We start from the raw sequence: 18,386 nt of genomic DNA on the forward strand, positions 1-18,386 counted from the left end.
TTTCTGAATGAGATTTATAAGCTTGTTAGAAATGACTCCTCAGTTAATGAAGATTCTTATCATAAAAGTGCGTTTGCTCTGTTGGAGACTAATGTCGTTTTCATGACTCCCCGCATTTGTCTCGAACATGACTAAACACATAGATTTGAGTTTTGTTTTTATTTCCGTTTTTTTTTCTCAGCAAAGGCAAATGTAGTTCCAGCAAACGGTTTGAAGAGCAAACACACTCCCATCCTAATACATTTTGCTGATTTCAGTAGATTATCTCCCTTAAGGTTTAGTTGGCCTTATGCATAAACATCCCTCTCTGTTTAGCCAGGTCACCAAACAAGCAAATCGTTGCCCATTTTGGCCAGTCAAAAAATGAATGTTGTGAACAGCTTAGGAGCCAGTGAATGATCATACAAAAGGGCCCATGAAGAGTTCTTGGATTCAGGCTGATGCAGTGGTTTCCACCCAGCAGCCCAGACCCGGACTGGCAATCTGTGAGTTTTGGCAAATGCCAGAGGGGCTGCTGTACGATGCCATTGAGGAGCGAGCTGGTGGGGGGCTGTTTGGGCCTCTGTGTACTTGAAATGCCAGGGCCTATTTTGAGTGCCAGTCCAGACCTGCAGCAGTCCATGAATATATGAAAGTACCCCATTCTGTACCCTAAAACCTATTCTGCCTGAGAACAGGCCTTTAAATGTAGCTGTGGGCACAGATATCCTCATACAGCCACCTCTCAGTCCATTACCTCACCAAAATCAACCTTTTATTGCCCTGAACATCATAAAAGCTTTAGATAAAGGTTTATATCCCGACATGGGGGTAATTAGCTCTAAAATAAAAAAACTCAAAGAATAAGACAGAAACCAGCATCAATGTATGTGGAAAGCCTTTAATTTTAACGTGCTTTCGGTATTAGGGTGAAAAAGCTGCCTTGACCAACAGAATTTGGTCTCACAAAGCTCCCCTCAGAATGTCGTGCCAATCCTTATATAGATGTGGGAAAGGGGCGTGTCTGTTAAAAATTCCTCAGGAAGGGTGGGGTCGTGCCCAGGCTTGCGCGGGTTTGCCCTCCCTCGTCGTTCTATTGGCTGGTTTTGAGGCCAGTCTTTTCAGCCCAGCACTTGCGCTCCCGCCCATAGCCAACCGATGGGCGCGTCAGTGTGTGGGCGTGGCGATTGCAAGCTTCTCTTTTCCCTGTCATTCGGTTTCCGGCCGGTCTCAGAGGGGAGCTCAGTTGTGCGAAGCAGCTCGTAGCACCGCAGCCATGGGGAACAGTGTGGCCCGAGAGGACTTCGAATGGGTTTACACCGACCAGCCTCATGCGGACAGGAGGAAGGAGATCCTGGGTGAGTAGACTTGGGGTGAGCAGTTATTTGGGGAGTGGGCTGCCCCCTTATTGTTGATGAGGATGGAGGGGCTCATATTCTGTATCTCTTTTCTATATTCTCTATGGTCCTTATAGAAACAACAAGTGTTATTTTACTGTTATTCTACTCATTTCTCTTGCTCGTGTCTGTAATATTATCCTTTGTAATGAGTTGCCCCTGCAAACCTAATTCACTTTCATCCCAGGCCTTGGCCTCCCTTTTGCCTCACACCCCATAAATGCACTATTTTAACATTTTCTGACATATTTTCTCTCTCTCTTTATATATATATATATATAGATAACTTGCAGAGAAAAGGGAAATTATTTCTAAAAATTGTAACTATTTGTATAAATTGGAGTCTATGGGGCAAATTCACTAGCGACGCCTTCGCCGCACTTCGCCAGGGCGCCGCTAATTCACTAAAATCCGAAGTTGCGCTCAGGGAGGCGAAAGGTAGAGAAGTTGCGTTAGCGTTAATTCATCAAGCAAAGCGAAGTTACGCTAGCGATGCCTAATTTGCATACGGCGCCAAGTTATAGTACAATGGACGTGTATGTAGCAGCAAAAACATTACACTACACAAGCCTGGGAAAGCTTCATTAGTTATTTTGCCTTATACATGTGCCCACTGTATAGTTTAGGTGCCATATGTTAGGAAATGTAGGGGGGAAGCAGGGTACCCCCAAAAAAATTACGATCTTTTTCAGCCTATCACCCTTAAAAAAGTAAAAGACGCCGTGTTTTTTGGGACTTAGAAAAAATGGTAACTTTTTTTGAAGCTATCCCTATCTACTCGATTGCACTTCGCCTGGTCTGAGGTGGCGAAGGCAAGTCTGGTGTAACGTTCAGTAAAATGTGAAAATTAGTGAATTAACGTAGTTACGTCCCTTCGCCATAGCGCAACGGTATGAAGTAGCGATAGAGTAGGTCCACTTCGCTAGGGAATTTACGCCAGCACCCGTTCGTAAATCGGCGAAGTAATGAAATGACGTCATGCTGGAGAATTTGCGCTAGCGTCTTCGCGATTTAGTGAATTATGGGAGATGTCCTTTGTGTAATTCGGAGCTTTCCTGACTGGCCTATAGATACAGGACATCCCCTTTGTGCCATGCTGATGCCAGACTTTAGTATAATGCATTTGCCCATGTTGAGAAACAGATGCGTTTGTTACACACTTCAAAAATGTTTTATCCTGTTTTTTTCATGCTTCCTAAAACGTTTTTTTTGCCACCTCCTCCAACTGGTCACAAAGTTATAGAAATTTCAGCCTCTGCTTTCCTCCAACCATTCTGCTTTCAAAAGTTCTCTTAAAGGGGTTGTTCACCTTCAAACAACTACTTGTTTTCAGATAGATCACCAGAAATAACAACTTTTTCCAATTACTTTCTATTTTCTATGTGTCACTGTTTTTCTAATATTGAAGTGTAAAGTGTTCACCATCTAAAGCAGTTGTGGGAGGGGGGTCGCCGACCCTATAAACTGTTCTAAATTGATACATTTAGTTGATACATTTCTTATCTTTGTCCCTGCTGAGCAGAATCTCTGGGTTTCATTACAGGCAGCTGTTAGAATTGATACAATAGTTGCTAATACTCCAGAGATGCTGCTGAGAAATGGATCAACTCAATGTTGCAAAATTGTAACAGTTCAGTATCTGCACCTGAATTACTGAGCTGTCAGACTCAAACACCAGAGACAGGGACATTCAACTTTAAACTTCGATTTTGGGAAAAACGGTAAAAAACAAATAATGGAAAGTAATTGAAAAAAGTCTTTATTTCTGGGGAACAATATGAAAACAACTGAACTGAAGAAAGTGTTTGGAAGGTGAACAAACCCTTTAAGGGTAGAGACACACACTCAGATTTGGGGTAGACTTAGCCGCCCTGTGACAAATCTCCTCTTCTTCGGGCTACTAAACTCCCTGAACTGCCTCCCCGCTGGCTAGAATGTAAATCACTGGCGGGATGGCACTCAGAGTGCTTTGTTTTTGAAGTCGCCTGAAGTTTCCTCATGTGGCAACTTCGGGCGACTTTGGAAAATGAAGCGCACCGATTGCCATCCCACCAGCGATTTACATTCTAGGAGGCAGTTCGGCGAGATTAGTCTCCCCAAAGTTGCCTCACGAGGAAACTTCGGGGGCGACTTCAGAAAACAAAGAGTTCCGAGTGCCATCCCACTGGTGATTTAGTTTCTAACCGGCTGGGAGGCAGTTCAGGGAGATTAGTCGCCCGATGAAGAGCCGATTTGTCGCCGGGCGACTAATCTCCCCGAATCTTCTCGTCTGTCTCTGCCCTTCAACACACTTATTTAGAGAAGTCTACCATCACTCTTTTTAGCTACCAAATGCAATACCACATGCTACATCTCTCATCTGCTTATTTCTGATCTTGCCCACTCCCATACCTTGTGTCTCGTTCCCTTGACCTTTAGAGTGTAAGCTCTTTTGCACAGGGCCTTCCTGACCTTTTGTACCGGTGCTGGTCATTAGGTATGTAACTCTGTATGTTCTATGTATGTAATTCATGTGATTTCTTTGTATAAACGCATTTATTTTACAGCGCAGCACAATACGTTGGTGCTCTATAAATACATAATAATAATAATAATAATAATGATGATATAGGGACAGTGCTGGGGGGATCCTATTCTCAGTTGTCTGTAAAGACAACGTTGCAGTCCCTACTCTCAATGTCAGGGATTGCTGTGAACATATGGAGTCTCAGCCATTGTTCCATGCCATGCAGTGCCCTGCCTTTCTTGCTGTGTTGGCATGGTGTGTCTGGGTGTGTCTCTGGATGGCATGCCTCCGGGTGGATGATAAAGGTTAGGCGAGTAAAGCTGCTGTATCACGGAGGGAATTCCTGGCACATGCTCCGGTTGTGGTTTCCCTTCTCCGCCAGCAGAATGTGTTTATTGATAAACTCTTATTAGTTCATTGTGTGTCCTGTGTTCTACATGCGTGTTCATGTTCTTCAGTCTCGATGGCAGGAACCTAAATTCCTCCCCTAGACGCTTTGTAACTGGTGCCGGTATTTTTGCTTATTTCACGCCTCAAGTTATTGTGTGAGAGCTTTGTCCTCCCCGTTACAACCTGATGCAGCCAAGACGCACATTAATGGGGTTGTTCACCTTTGAGTTTTAGTATGATGTAGCGAGTGATATTCTGATACAATTTGCAATTGGTTTTCATTATTTGTGGTTATTTAGCTTTTTATTCAGCAGCTCTCCAGTTTGAAATTTCAGCAGTCTGGTTCCTAGGGTCCAAATGAGCCTAGCAACCATGCACTGATTTGAAGGAGAGACTGGAATATGAATAGGTGAGGCCTGAATAGAAAGAAGAGTGATAAAAAGTAGCAATAATAACACATTTGTAGCCTCATGGCTTTAGCACATGAGTAGATTTATTTTAGCAGGGGGAAGGCAGTACGGGAAGATTGTCACCCCGAAGAAGAGGCGATTAGTTGCCAGGCGACTAAATCTCCCCGAATCTGCCCGTGTGCTTAAGCCCTTACAGAGCATTTGTTTTTAGATGGGGTCAATGACTCCCATTTGAATGCTGGAAAGAGTCTGAAGAAAAAGTCAGATAATTAAAAAAAACAAAAAAAAACTATAAAACATTAATAATGAAGACCAATCGGAAAATTGCTTAGAATTAGCCATTCTAAAACCACATTGCTGTCTTTCTCCTCTTTCCCCTAAATGCTTCATGTCCCGGGATTTCCTTCCTCTCTAATGTCACTGTTACCTCAGACAAAAGCCAAAACTCTGACTCATCAGAATTTTACTTTGTTCTGAAAACGTTTGCTTTGGGAATCTTTTTGTTTTATTTTTTTTTGACAAATGACACTGGGCAGTGTTTATTCCATGAACCTCTTGTTACCTCCACTGTGTGTGACTGATATCCGTCCTTTGGGGGATGTCAGACCTGTTTTTTTCAAGTTTGTTTGTTTTTATTGTATTCTGTTTTTGCTTTTTTGCTAGCCGCTTGTTTTTCTCCCATGCCCTATCTCTTTTATGTTATCTTTTCTCTCTCCTGTACTTTTATGTCTTCATTGTCCTTTGTTCAGTTGTTTTTGGATTTCCAACTGTGATGCGACCTTTATCTGATGTCCGTCTTTCTCTCTGCTCCCCTACTTGCCTGATTATGCACCTTTTTAACCCGAAGGAAAGAGAGTGAGGGGTTCTGGACGTCTGCACAACATCACCTTCCTCCCATGCAGGACATAAATATGAAATTATGTAAAATCTGAAATTCTAGATTCCATATAACTGTGGCTCAGCTTGAATATTAATTTTTTTTCTTATGTTAATGGGTGTGTTAATTGTAAACTTGCTCAGGTATGCAAAGTTTTTTTAGGGAATGTACAAATATGTTAACTATGTGCGTGCATACAAAACAACTATTCCACTGGTGTTATGGTGGAAATCTAGAAAAAAAATACTAATAATAGCCATCCAATGAGTTTCCCTGCCTTATAATATACAGGTATGGTAGCTATTAGCCATAGTGCTCGGGACCTGGGGTTTTCCATGTGATAAATCTTTCTGTAATTTGGGTCTCCATATGTTAAGGGGGTTATTTATCATGGTCCGAATTTATCTTAATTAGTATTTCTAAGTTAGAAATCTGAGCAACTCCAGTTGTCCGAATGGACCTTATTTTAAGAAAAAATCCTGAAAAAAATAGGGTCTGGCAATTTTTTTTTCTCAGAAAACTCTGAATTGTTGGTAGTTTCTGGGCAAAATCTACGGAAAAATAATAGTTTTCGTAGTTTTTTTTGTGCAGAAACCATAAACTCATCGGATATCTGTACGGACATCAGCACAGACACTGGGACCTTCCTCATTGACTTATACAGGACCTGGAAAGCTTTTAGATGCCGGGGTTTCGGATTCTGAGTTTTTAGGCCATCGGGCTTTAATAAATAACGAAAAATTTTTAGTTTTAATTATTTGAAGTTCGGCTATTTGGACCTTGATAAATAACCCCCTAAGTGTAGTAAAAAATTGTTTAAACATAAAATAAACTCAATAGGATTGTTTTTTCTCCAATAAGGATGAATTATATCTTAGCCGGGATCAAGTATAGGTCCATTATCCAGAAAGCTCCGAATTAGGCCCTCTTCCATTGATCAAAATGGTTTCCTTTTTCTCTGTAATAATAAAACAGCACTTTGTACTTGACCCAAACCAGGATATAATTAATCCTTTTTGGAAGCAAAACTAGTCTATTGGGTTTATTTAATGTTTACATGATTTTCTAGTAGACTTTAAAGGAACAGTAAAAAAAAATTAAAGTGTTTTTTAAAGTAATTAAAATATCATGTACTGCACTGGTAAAACTGGTGTGTTTGCGTCAGAAACACTACTATAGTTCATATAAACAAGCTGCTGTGTAGCAATGGCAGACATTGAAAAAAGTCTATATGGCACAGGTTAAATAGCGGATAACAGATAACACCATTATGTTCTACAGAGCTTATCTGCTGTGTAACCTGAGGCTTATTTACCAGTGCAGAGCAACACTGCATTATATTTTTATTACTTTTAAACACTTTGAATTTTTGATGTTACTGTTTCTTTAAGGTATGACGTTAGTGCTCACCTGCTTCAAAATCAAACTTCGGCATTTAGAAATTTGATCAAATAGTGAAGATACTTTGCCCACTCAGACCTAGCACAATTCTATATGAGCGAGTAAAGAATTTCCTATGGGCAAAATGTACCACAAATCATTGTTACTTTACTGTCTGACCATGAATTTTGTTTAAAAGGGTTGTTCACCTTTAAATTAACTTTTAGTATGATGTAGAGAGGGATATTCTGAGATAATTTGCCATTGGGTTTTCATTTTTTTATTATTTGTGTTTTTTTAATTATTTAGCTTTTTATTCAGCGGCTCTCCAGTTTGCAGTGTCAGCAGTCTGGTTGCTAGGGTCCAAATTATCCTAGTAACCATCCATTGATTTGAACAAGAGACTTAAATATGAATAGGAGAGGCCTGAATTGAAAGATGAGCAATAATAAGCAGCAATAAAAATAAATGCGTACTCTTACAAAGTGTTTGATTTTTAGATGGGGTCAGTGACCCCCCAATTGAAATCTGGAAAGATAAGGAAGATTTGAAATAATTTAAAATAACTATTGAAAAGAAAAAATTAAGGCCTATTGAAAAGTTGCTTAAAATAAGTCACTCTATAACATACTAAAAGTTAGATTAAAGGTGAACCGCCCTTTTAAGACCTGGAAATAATTAGTAACTTTTTTGACTTTTAACCCCTGAGACTTTGAGTAGCTAAGTGATTGTCGTCAGAACCCGCTGAAGTAGTCCAACGCGCCTGTTGTTGATTAAAGTATAACTTCCAGCCCTGTTGCATCTCTAGTGTTGTTAATAATTTGGGGCTCACGGAATTTAGGATTCAGTTTGGCATTCACCCCAATTTCGGCCCTTTTGGCAGGATTCAGATTCGGTTTGACTGGGTGCGACTTTAAACCTCTGAAAAACTGGGGACGGTTCGCCTTTGAGTTAACGTTTACTATCTTATAGAATAGCCGATTCTAGGCAACTTTTCAATTGGTCTTCATTATTTACTGATTATAGTTTTTAGACTCTTTCCAGCCTTCAAAAGGGGGTCACCGACCCCATCTAAAAAACAAATGCTCTGTAAGGCTACAAATTTATTGTTATTGCTACTTTTTATTACTCGTCTTTCTATTCAGGCCTCTCCTATTCATATTCCAGGCTCTTATTCAAATCAGTGCATGGTTGCTAGGGTAATTTGAACCCTAGCAACAAGAGTTCTGAAATTGCAAACTGGAGAGCTGCTGAATAAAAAGCTAAATAACTCAAAAACCACAAGTAATAAAAAATGAAAACCAATCGCAAATTGTCTCAGAATATCCCTCTCTACATCAAACTAACAGTTAATTTAATGGCGAACAACCCCTTTAACGTACCTCATATTTTGAATATGCAAATGAAGGCCTGGCTTTTGGCAGTATATTTTGTGGAGTGTTCGGCATTCAACCTGAATGCTAATGAATAAGCTATATAAAACTTGTTATATAGGTATTTATACGTTATTAGGAGTAATGTCAAACTCCCTGCAATTAAAACATGTAAAGTGAGCCCTTCTCTGCTTCCCTACAAAGTCTATGGGTGTAACATAATGAGGTAGAAGCTACTGTATAATCCCTGCAGTATCCGCTAACCCAATTACACAGGCACGTGATGAGAGCAACTCGTTATACTCATGTCCAGGAGGCAGAAGGATTGTCACGGGTTTCCTTACGTAGGGATAGAGCTGCAGGCCATGCCTATTGTAGCTCACAGATAATGATGCAGATGATGATAATTGATGGAGAAAGCCAAGTACTTAAGCGTTCTGAGAGTGGAAACTCTGCCCTTGTTTCCTAGTGAGTAATCTGTGTATCCTCCCAATTTTCAACTAATCCTCCCTATGGGGCAAATTTCCTAACCAGCGAAAATTCGCCATTGACGGCTTCACAGCCATCGCAACACTTAGCAGTGCACAAGTCACATTACTGGGGACAGCTGGGAAACTGACAATATGTCTAGCCCCATGTCAGATTTCAACGTTGAATATAAAAAAATCTGTTTGCTCTTTTGAGAAATGGATTTCAGTACAGAATTCTACTGGAGCAGCACTATTAACTGATGTGTTTTGGAAAAAAAAACATGTTTTCCCATGACAGTATCCCTTTAAAGGTGAACAAACCCTTTAACACTCAGTGAGACTTTTAAGAGCTTATACTTGTATTTGGAGGCGAAAACTTCACTTTTCCTACCCTCTGTTAGTAGTGTAGCTGTAATATCTGTAGAACGGGCTGACGCAGCTGGGTTGCCAGTTTTTATGGCAGTTTGCAGACTCTTGCAAGTGAAGGGAATTTCACAAGTCATAAATTAATATTGATCCGAAATGTCTTTTGCAGTAATCTACAGCTTTTTCTTATCTACAGAGTTCAATAGGTTATCTGCACAATTAGTCGTTACGTTGTTTACAATGTATACTGATTGTTTTGCACCCTTATTTTAAGGGTAAGGGCACACACGCTTAGGGTAAGGTCACACATGGAGATTCGGGAAGATTTAGTCCCCGAACTGCTTCCCTGTGTCTTCTGCCTGCTTCAATGAAAAACCGCCTGCGCCTGTGTACTCGCAGTGCTTTGATTTCTGAAGTCGTCCGAATTTTCCCCACGAGTAAACTTCTGGTGACTTTGGAAATCGAAGACGAAAGACTATATCTCCAGGTGTGCCCTTACCCTAAGATTCAGGGAGATTTAGTCGCCCAGCGACAAATCGCCTCTTCTTCGGGCACCTAATCTTCCGAAAAGCCTTCCCGACGGCTACAATCTAAGTCGCCGGCAGGATGGCACTCGGACTGCTTTGTTTTCTGAAGTTGCCTCACAAAGAAACTTTGGGCTACATCGGAAAACTAAGCGATCCGAGGCAATTTGTTGCCGGGTCACTAAATCTCCCCGAATCTTAGCGTGTGCCTTTACCCTTAAAGGAGAAGGAAACCCCCTGGGCACAAAAACCCTCCCCTGTGTTGCTCCCCCCTGGCCTACCGGTCCCCCTGGGCAAATGCGCAGTAGGAGCATTTTGCCGGTAAGGATCTACGGCGCATGCGCCAAAAGTCACGAAGCTTTCCGATTTCACTTCGTGACTTTTGGCGCATGCGCAGTAGATCCGTACCGGCAAAATGCTCCTACTGCGCATGCGCCAAAAATGCTGGTCAAAGCAGGAAGAAGATCGCTTGGGAAAAGATGGCGTCTGTGAACTCCGTGGACTGGACCTGCACAGAGGGATAAGTAACAAGTTAGGGGCATTTGCCCAGTGGGACAGGTAGGCCAGGGGGGAGGAGGGAGGGGGGCAACACAGGGGAGTGGGAGGGTTTTTTGCGCCCAGGCGGTTTCCTTCTCCTTTAAGGGGTTGTTCGCCTTGGAGTTAGCTGTTAGTATGATGTAGAGAGTGATATTCTGAGACAATTTGCAGCTGTTTTTCATTTTTTATTATTTGTGGTTTTTGAGTTATTTAGCTTTTTATTCAGCAGCTCTTCAGTCTGCAGTTTCCACAATCTGGTTGATAGGGTCCAAATTACCCTAGCAATCTTACATACATTGGAATAGGAGACTGGAATATTAATAGGAGAGGTCTGAATGGAAACATAAGTAATAAAAAGTAGCAATAACAATATATTTGTAGACTTACAGAGCATTTGTTTTCCTGATGGGGTCAGTGACTGGAACCTGAAAAAGTCGGAAGGCAACAAATCATTAAAAAGCTATAAAAATAAATAAATAATGAAGACCAATTGAAAAGTTACTTAGAATTGACCATTCTAGAACACAGTAAAAGTTAACTTAACGGTAAACCACACCTTTAAAAAAAAAAAAAAAAAAAAAAAAATAGGTACTATCCTTGCCCTGGGTGTTATTGTATCACTGACCTTAGCCTATGATAAAGTGTCCTAAATATTCTAAGCATGTAAGGCTGTATCCTTGTGTCCCGAATTAACTACTAAACTATCTTATAAGTCTGTCTGGAAGATTGATCTTTGGAAGTGCCTGCTCTTTTTTTCATACGGGCCGCCATCAGGGGGGGATGGGGGGGGATGGGGGGGGCTGTCCCGGGCTGCAGACTTTAGCAGGAAGGGTGGTCTGGAGCGCCGATGACTGCTTCTTGCTTCCTGTGCTCTGATTCGCCAGTGAAATATAAGTCCCGGTAAAGCTGCATGGAGATTGGATGGGTGAAGTTTGAACCTCCCCTCTACTTTATCCAATTGCGATGCAGCTTTACTGGGACTTACATTTCACTGGCGAATCAGAGCACAGGAAACTAAAGATACCTGCACCTGTGCTCCCTGGCTAAGATAAGTGCAGTTTTCTTTTACCTTGTAGGGGCCCTGACCAAATTTTTTTTTTTTTTAATAAGTTATAGGGGCCCTGGTCACTAATGCTTTTTTTAAATAACTTGTAGGGGCCCTGGCCCCCGATGTTTTTTTTAAAACTTGTACTGGGTCTGTTGCCACCAATGTTTTTTTTTAAACTTGTAGGGGGTCCTTGGCCACCAATTTTTTTTCTTTAATTTGTAGGGGAGCCTGACCATCAAAACTTGTAGGGGGCCCTGGGCACCAAAGTTCTTTTTTTTTTTTTTGTAACTTGTAGGGGGGCACTTAATGTTTTAACGCTTGTGTCTTGTGTGTCCTTCATACTGATGGGTAAGGGAGGGGTGGCGAGGGGGAGCCCAGAAAATGTTGTTGTGTGGGGCCCAGGCCTGGACTGGCAATCTGTGGATTCTGGCAAATGCCAGAGGGGCTGCTATAAGGTGCCATAGAAAGTCAGTATTTAGTGGGCTGGTGGATAGCTGTTTGGGCCTCTGTGTACCTGAAATGGCAGGGCCTATTTTAATTCTCAGTCCAGACCTGGTGGGGCCCCATGTTTTCTGATGGCAGCCCTGGTGGGCTATAGCCAGAGCATTCTGTAGCTGCTTCCCCGCAGAGCACCATATTGTGTGTATTGTACATGCTGGTCGAGCTGCTGTCACATGTTTGCATCTAATAAAGCAGTGTGATCAGACAGAATAGTGCTTGTTTGTGCGCTCGCTCGGCTCCTGTGGATATTTATTTTGGCAGCCTCCAGAGAGATTTTTCTCCGTATAATATACAGTCGCAGAATGTTGGCTTTAACTGTCACTTTCAACAGGGCCTAATTTTGCTAAGGGGTATTTTGCTTTGTGGGTTGTTCACATTAAAATGAACATTTATGAATACCAAGTATATATTGTGTGCGTGCATGCTGCAAGTGCTTTTCCTTTACTTCTATGCTATATAATGCTTTTAATCTTCCCCTTCAACATAGTTTGCTGTGGAAGCATAAGGGGCCGTACTATGGGTTGCTTAAAGGATAAGTAAATCTTTAAAATAAATGTGAAATTGAGGAGGGTGCTATTCTAAGAACTTTTGCAATTGACATTCATTATTTATTTTCTTTTTTTTTTCCTCCAAGATATTAAGGCATACATGTACTGTGAATATGAATGAATTTTGTTACAACAGCGTCACCTGCTGGTCAGTTTCTGACCAGTCTGACCACCAAGTAGTCAAGGAAGTTGTCAGGAGAAAGAAAGAGGCTGCTCTGATGTTCTTCTGCTTAGGAAAAAAAATAGAAACCTTTCTCAAATCTTTCCTAAGCAGAAGAATATAACTGTTCAGTGAGTTTGCAATTGATCCTCAGCTCAGATTTAAAAGCAACAGTTATGACCCATGTGCCCCCCCTCAAGTCACTGATTGGTTACTGCCTGGTAACCAATGAGTGGAAACCAAGAGAGTTGAAAAGCAGGAAGTAGTGTTTTTCCCGACCCGCACCCGCCTGATATCCAACCTCCCACGACCCGCTCCTGAATTCCGGGTTCCTTTTATAGACCCATGCCGTCCCCCCCTCGCTCTTTTATAGTCATTGTTCGGGAGGTTGCTGTATAATATAATACTAAGCACCAGGCTATTTGGGTTAAAGGAGAAGTAAACCCTAGAAATGAATATGGCTAAAAATGCCGTATTTTATATAATGACCTTACTGCATCAGTCTAAAATTTCAGCTTGTCAATAGCAGCTACGATCCAGAACTTCAAACTTGTCACAGGGGGTCACCATCTTGGAAAGTGTCTGTGACACTCACATGCTCAGTGGGCTCTGAGCAGCTGTTGAGAAGCTAAGCTTAGGGCTCGTCACTAATTATCCAGCAGAAAATGAGGTTGGTCTGTAATATAAACTGATGCTACAGGTTTGCTGATTATTCAATTCTGATGCTAATTGCACTGGCTTCTGTGCTGCCATGTAGTAATTATCTATATTAATTACTAATCAGCCTTATATTGTGACATTTCTATTCTATGTGTACTGTATATTGTGAGTGGGTCCCTAAGCTCAGTAAGTGACAGCAGCACAGAGCATGTGCAGTGAATTAGCATAAAAGAAGATGGGGAGCTACTGGGGCATCTTTGGAGACACAATCTTTGCTGCTAAAGGGCTGTGGTCGCCGTGGGCTGTTACACAAGCACAAAGCATAATGTACAACATTTCTACCTACTTCTTTAGTTAAGCTTTAGTTCTCCTTTAAGGGTGTGCGACTGCTCCATTTGTCTTCGAGAGCTAATAGCTGAGCCATCTCTTTGCACTCACTTTCTGTTGTCAGGGAGAAGAGTTCCTTTGGGATAAGGAGCCAATTAGTATCTTGGCATCTAATTTGTTTTTCTCACTTGTTCCCCTTTCAGCCAAATATCCGGAGATTAAATCCCTAATGAAACCAGATTACAACTTGATTTGGATTGTGTCCCTGATGGTCCTCACCCAGCTGGTAGCTTTTTACCTGGTGAAAGATTTGGACTGGAAGTGGCTTCTGTTCTGGACTTATGCGGTTGGCAGCTGTATTAGCCACTCTATGACCTTGGCCATCCATGAGATCTCTCACAACAGTGCCTTCGGTAACGGCAAAGCCATGTGGAATAGGTGTTTCGGCATGTTCGCTAATCTTCCCCTTGGTTTACCCTACTCCATATCCTTCAAGAGGTACCATATGGATCATCACCGCTACCTGGGAGGGGATGGTGTTGACGTGGATATCCCCACAGACTTTGAGGGCTGGTTTTTCTGCACTCCATTGAGGAAGCTTGTGTGGATTATACTCCAGCCCCTCTTCTACACCATCCGTCCCTTGTGTATCAACCCCAAGCCCATCACCCGGCTGGAGATCATCAACCTGGTTGTGCAGTTCTCTTTTGATGCCCTCATTTATAATACCTTGGGAGGGAAAGCTTTATTTTACATGCTTGTAGGCTCCATCCTTGGCCTAGGACTCCACCCTATCTCTGGGCACTTTATAGCTGAGCATTACATGTTCTTAAAGGGCCATGAGACCTACTCTTATTATGGACCTTTAAACTACCTGACCTTTAATGTTGGCTACCACAATGAACACCATGACTTTCCTAGTGTCCCAGGGAAGAACCTGCCATTGGTAAGTTTATTCTACTTCTTTATACTTGCCCAAAATCTTCTTTCCATGTTTTATTGGCTCTTCATTGAGGCTTGGTTCTGGATTGAACTTCCATGCCTCAGTAACATCAAATTTTTTTTTTAAAAAAACATTTTTTAGTATAGAACGAAAAAAATTAAACTTTTAAATCGCTTAATCTTTATTAAGAAATAACTTGACGAAACTCTGCTTGCGCTCCTCTTCAGAAAAGGAGACACGGCGACGATCCATCATGCGGCGCTCGATTTCTCCTCCCTGGCTATCTCTTATAAGGAAAGTAGGAGGAAAAAATCGAGCGCCACGTGATGGATTGCCAGATCGCCTTTTCTGAAGAGGATTGTAAGAGGATTTTTGGTAAAGTTATTTCTTAATAAAGACTTAGCAATTTAAAAGTTGAATTTGTCCTTGTGTTTTTTTTTTTTTTGTTCTATGCTAACAAATTTTTTAAAAACAAAATATTCATGTTACTGGTCCTTTAAAGGGATACTGTCATAAGGAAAAAGTGTTTTTTTTTTCTTTTTCAAAATGCATCAGTTAATAGTGCTGATGCAGCAGAATTCTGCACTGAAATCCAATTCTGAAATCTGAGATGGGGCTAGGCATATTGTCAGTTTCCCAGGTGCCCCCAGTCATGTGCTCTGATAAACTTTACTCTTTACTACTGTACTGTAAGTTGGAATGATATCACCCCCTCCCCCAGCAGCCTAACAACAGAACAATGGGAAGGTAACCAGATAGCCGCTCCCTAACACAAGATAACAGCTGCCTGGTAGATCTAACAACACTACTCAATAGTAAAATCCAGGTCCCACTGTGACACATTCAGTTACATTGAGTAGGAGAAACAACAGCCTGCCAGAAAGCAGTTCCATCCTAAAGTGCTGGCTCTTTCTGAAAGCACATGACCAGGCAAAATGACCTGAGATGCACCTACACACCAATATTACAACTAAAAATATACATTGTTGGTTTAGGAATGACATTTTATATTGTAGAATGAATTATATGCAGTGTAAACAGTGTAATTTAGAAATAAAATAATACAAATCATGACAGAATCCCTTTAAGAGATTTTATAACTGCTCTAGAAACGGGATTCATGTCTGTCACATTTATATGTTCTTACTATTAGCAACTTCTCACCTTGAATCACTTCCCATTGACATGAATGGGCACTAAGTCATCTCCTGGTACCTGTAATTAGTGCTCTGAAACACTGTGGCTATTTTCTGAGTACAGGTATGGGACCTGTTATCCAGAATGCTCGGGACCTGGGGTTTTCCAGATAATGGATCTTTCCTTAATTTGGATCGTCGTACCTTCAGTCTACTAGAAAATCATGTAAACATTAAATAAACCCAATAGGCTGGTTTTGCTTCCAATAAGGATTAATTATATCTTAGTTGGGATCAAGTACAAACTACTGTTTTATTATTACAGAGAAAAAGGAAATCATTTTTAAAAATGTGGATTCATTTATTATAATGGAGTCTATGGGAGACGGCCTTTCCATAATTCAGATAATGGGTTTCTGGATAAGGGATCCCATACCTGTACTAATTGTGGGTATCTGAGCCATATTTCTGATATTGGCTTTGGTGAAATGCCCAGTTCCATTTAAATGAGACAATGAGAACCAGGTTTGATTGACCAGATATCACTTTACATCTAATAATATAACCTCAATCCCATCAGCAACTTCTATTTACCTCGAAAAGTACTGTTAGACCCAAGTGATATTTTATTAAAGGAAAACTATACCCCCAAAATGAATACTTACGCAACAGATATTTTACATTATATTAAGTGGCATATTAAAGAATCTTACCAAACTGGTCTATATATTTAAGTAAAAAATGTACATCTCTTCCCTTGAGCCACCATTTCATGATGGTCTATGTGTTGCCTCAGAGATCATACCACAACTCTAATGGTGGCCATACACGGGGAGATCCACTCGTTTGGCGATGTTGCCAAACGAGCGAATCCCTCCCCGATATGCCCACCTTGAGGTGGGCAATATCGGGCTGATCCGATCGTGGGCCCTAGGGCTCAATGATCGGATCCTAACGGTGGCTTTACGAGTGGTCGGGTCGCGGGACTGCATCAACGAACAGATGCGGCCGCGATCCAACGGGATTTTTAGTCCCATCCGATCTAGATCATCTCGATCGGGGAAGCCCATCGGGGGCCCCATACACGGAGCCAATAAGCTGCTGACTCGGTCTGTCGGCAGCTTTTATCGGCCCATGTATGGCCACCTTAACTGTAACAGGAAGAAGTGTGGAAGCAAAAGACAGAACTCTGTCTGTTAATTGGCTCATGTGACCTAACAAGTATAGTGTGCACCATGAATCCTACGATTCCAGGGGGCGGCCCTTATTTTTTAAAATGGCAATTTTCAATTTATGATTACCCAATGGCACATACTACTAAAAAAAGTATATTATTATGAAAATTGTTTATTTACATGAAGCAGGGTTTTACATATGAGCTGTTTTTATAGAGACCTACATTGTTTGGGAGGTAAAGTTTTCCTTTAACCTCAAAGTGCCACCCAAGCTGAATGGATATAATGGACATAACGAGCGCTATTTTGGAGAGTATAAATATTTATAAACGTATTTTTCTCCTCCCAGGTGCGGAAAATCGCAGCTGAATATTACGACCCGTTACCGAAGTACAACTCCTGGGTCAAGGTTCTCTACGATTTTGTGATGGATGATACTCTAAGCCCCTACTCCCGTATGAAGCGGAAACTGAAAGGAGACCTTAAACTAGAATAAAGTTAGTGTTGAACGGGGCACATCAGAGCTTGGAAGGCTTTCTAACCTGGGAAACAAGAACGACCCTTAATGACCAAAGAGTTGGAAACCCTTCCAGTTTTATACTGTAGTTGTTTCCTAGTCTAGTAGATCTTCCAATGCTGCATAAGGCGGGGCCCTTCCCACCATTATGTTTTTTTTCCAGAGCACCTTGCTGTTTGGTAGCTTATTTAATGCACACATGTACTGACCAGCACCATGCCAAAAATAGGCAACAAAGTGCACCCCACCCTATAAAAGCCTTTATTTGTTATTGCAATCCCTTTAGAGCTGACTTCACAGTAACCCTCCATAAAGGACTCTGTGGTCAGTTTTGTGTTTCAGGCACAACATATTTATACTGCTCTTTTCTTTTGTTACCTACCACGTAGGCCCAAGTGGTTATGTTTCTGAGTGAACAAAGCAGCTGTACGGCTCCTCCGCAATACCGATGTTCCTCTAAGTGAAGATTTATCATGGAGTGTAAATTTTTTAGGGTTTGATAAAGAGGTGGTTCACCTTTAAAGGGATACTGTCATGGGGGAAAAAAAAAATTCCAAAATGAACCAGTTAATATTGCTGCTCCAGCAGAATTCTGAAATGAAATCCATTTCTCAAAAGAGCAAACAGATTTTTTTATATTTGATTTTGAAATGTGACATGGAGCCAGACATATTGTCAATTTCCCAGCTGCCCCAAATCATGTGACTTGTGCTCTGATAAACTTCAATCACTCTTTACTGCAAGTTGGAGTGATATCACCCCCTCTCTTTTCTCCCCCAGCAGCCAAACAAAAGAGCAATGGGAAGGTAACCAGATAACAGCTCCCTAACACTAGATAACAGCTGCCTGGTAGATCTAAGAACAACACACCCATGTCTCAATGAGACACATTCAGTTACATTGAGAAGGAAAACCAGCAGCCTGCCAGAAAGCATTTCTCTCCTAAAGTGCAGGCACACGTCACATGACCAGGGGCAGCTGGGAAATTGACAAAATGTCTAGCCCCATGTCAGATTTCAAAATTGAATATAAAAAAATCTGTTTGCTCTTTTGAGAAATGGATTTCAGTGCAGAATTCTGCTGGAGCAGCAATATTAACGGATTCACTTTGAAAATTTTTTTTTTCCCCCATGACAGTATCCCTTTAAATTAACTTTTAGTA

General features: G+C 41.3%; 1 protein-coding gene across 1 annotated transcript; it reads left to right on the forward strand.

Annotated features, from left to right (window-relative positions):
• The first annotated feature begins 1,130 nt into the window (after positions 1-1,130).
• Positions 1,131-17,472, forward strand: degs1.L (delta(4)-desaturase, sphingolipid 1 L homeolog). The gene is made up of 3 exons (XM_018262647.2): positions 1,131-1,337; positions 13,657-14,399; positions 17,057-17,472. The coding sequence occupies exons 1-3, from the start codon at positions 1,256-1,258 to the stop codon at positions 17,201-17,203; spliced, it is 972 nt and encodes a 323-aa protein (XP_018118136.1). The 5' UTR covers positions 1,131-1,255; the 3' UTR covers positions 17,204-17,472.
• The last annotated feature ends 914 nt before the right edge of the window (positions 17,473-18,386 follow it).

This window comes from Xenopus laevis, chromosome 5L (genome assembly GCF_017654675.1).
Source record: "Xenopus laevis strain J_2021 chromosome 5L, Xenopus_laevis_v10.1, whole genome shotgun sequence".
NCBI lineage: Eukaryota > Metazoa > Chordata > Amphibia > Anura > Pipidae > Xenopus > Xenopus laevis.

What these genes read in the sequence shown, in the direction of transcription:
- degs1.L (XM_018262647.2), top strand. Translation starts at nt 1,256, where the DNA reads ATGGGGAACAGTGTGGCCCGAGAGGACTTCGAATGGGTTTACACCGAC. An exon ending in CAGGAGGAAGGAGATCCTGG is followed by an intron (nt 1,338 to 13,656) that starts GTGAGTAGACTT and finishes TTCCCCTTTCAG; the next exon opens with CCAAATATCCGGAGATTAAA. An exon ending in CAGGGAAGAACCTGCCATTG is followed by an intron (nt 14,400 to 17,056) that starts GTAAGTTTATTC and finishes TTCTCCTCCCAG; the next exon opens with GTGCGGAAAATCGCAGCTGA.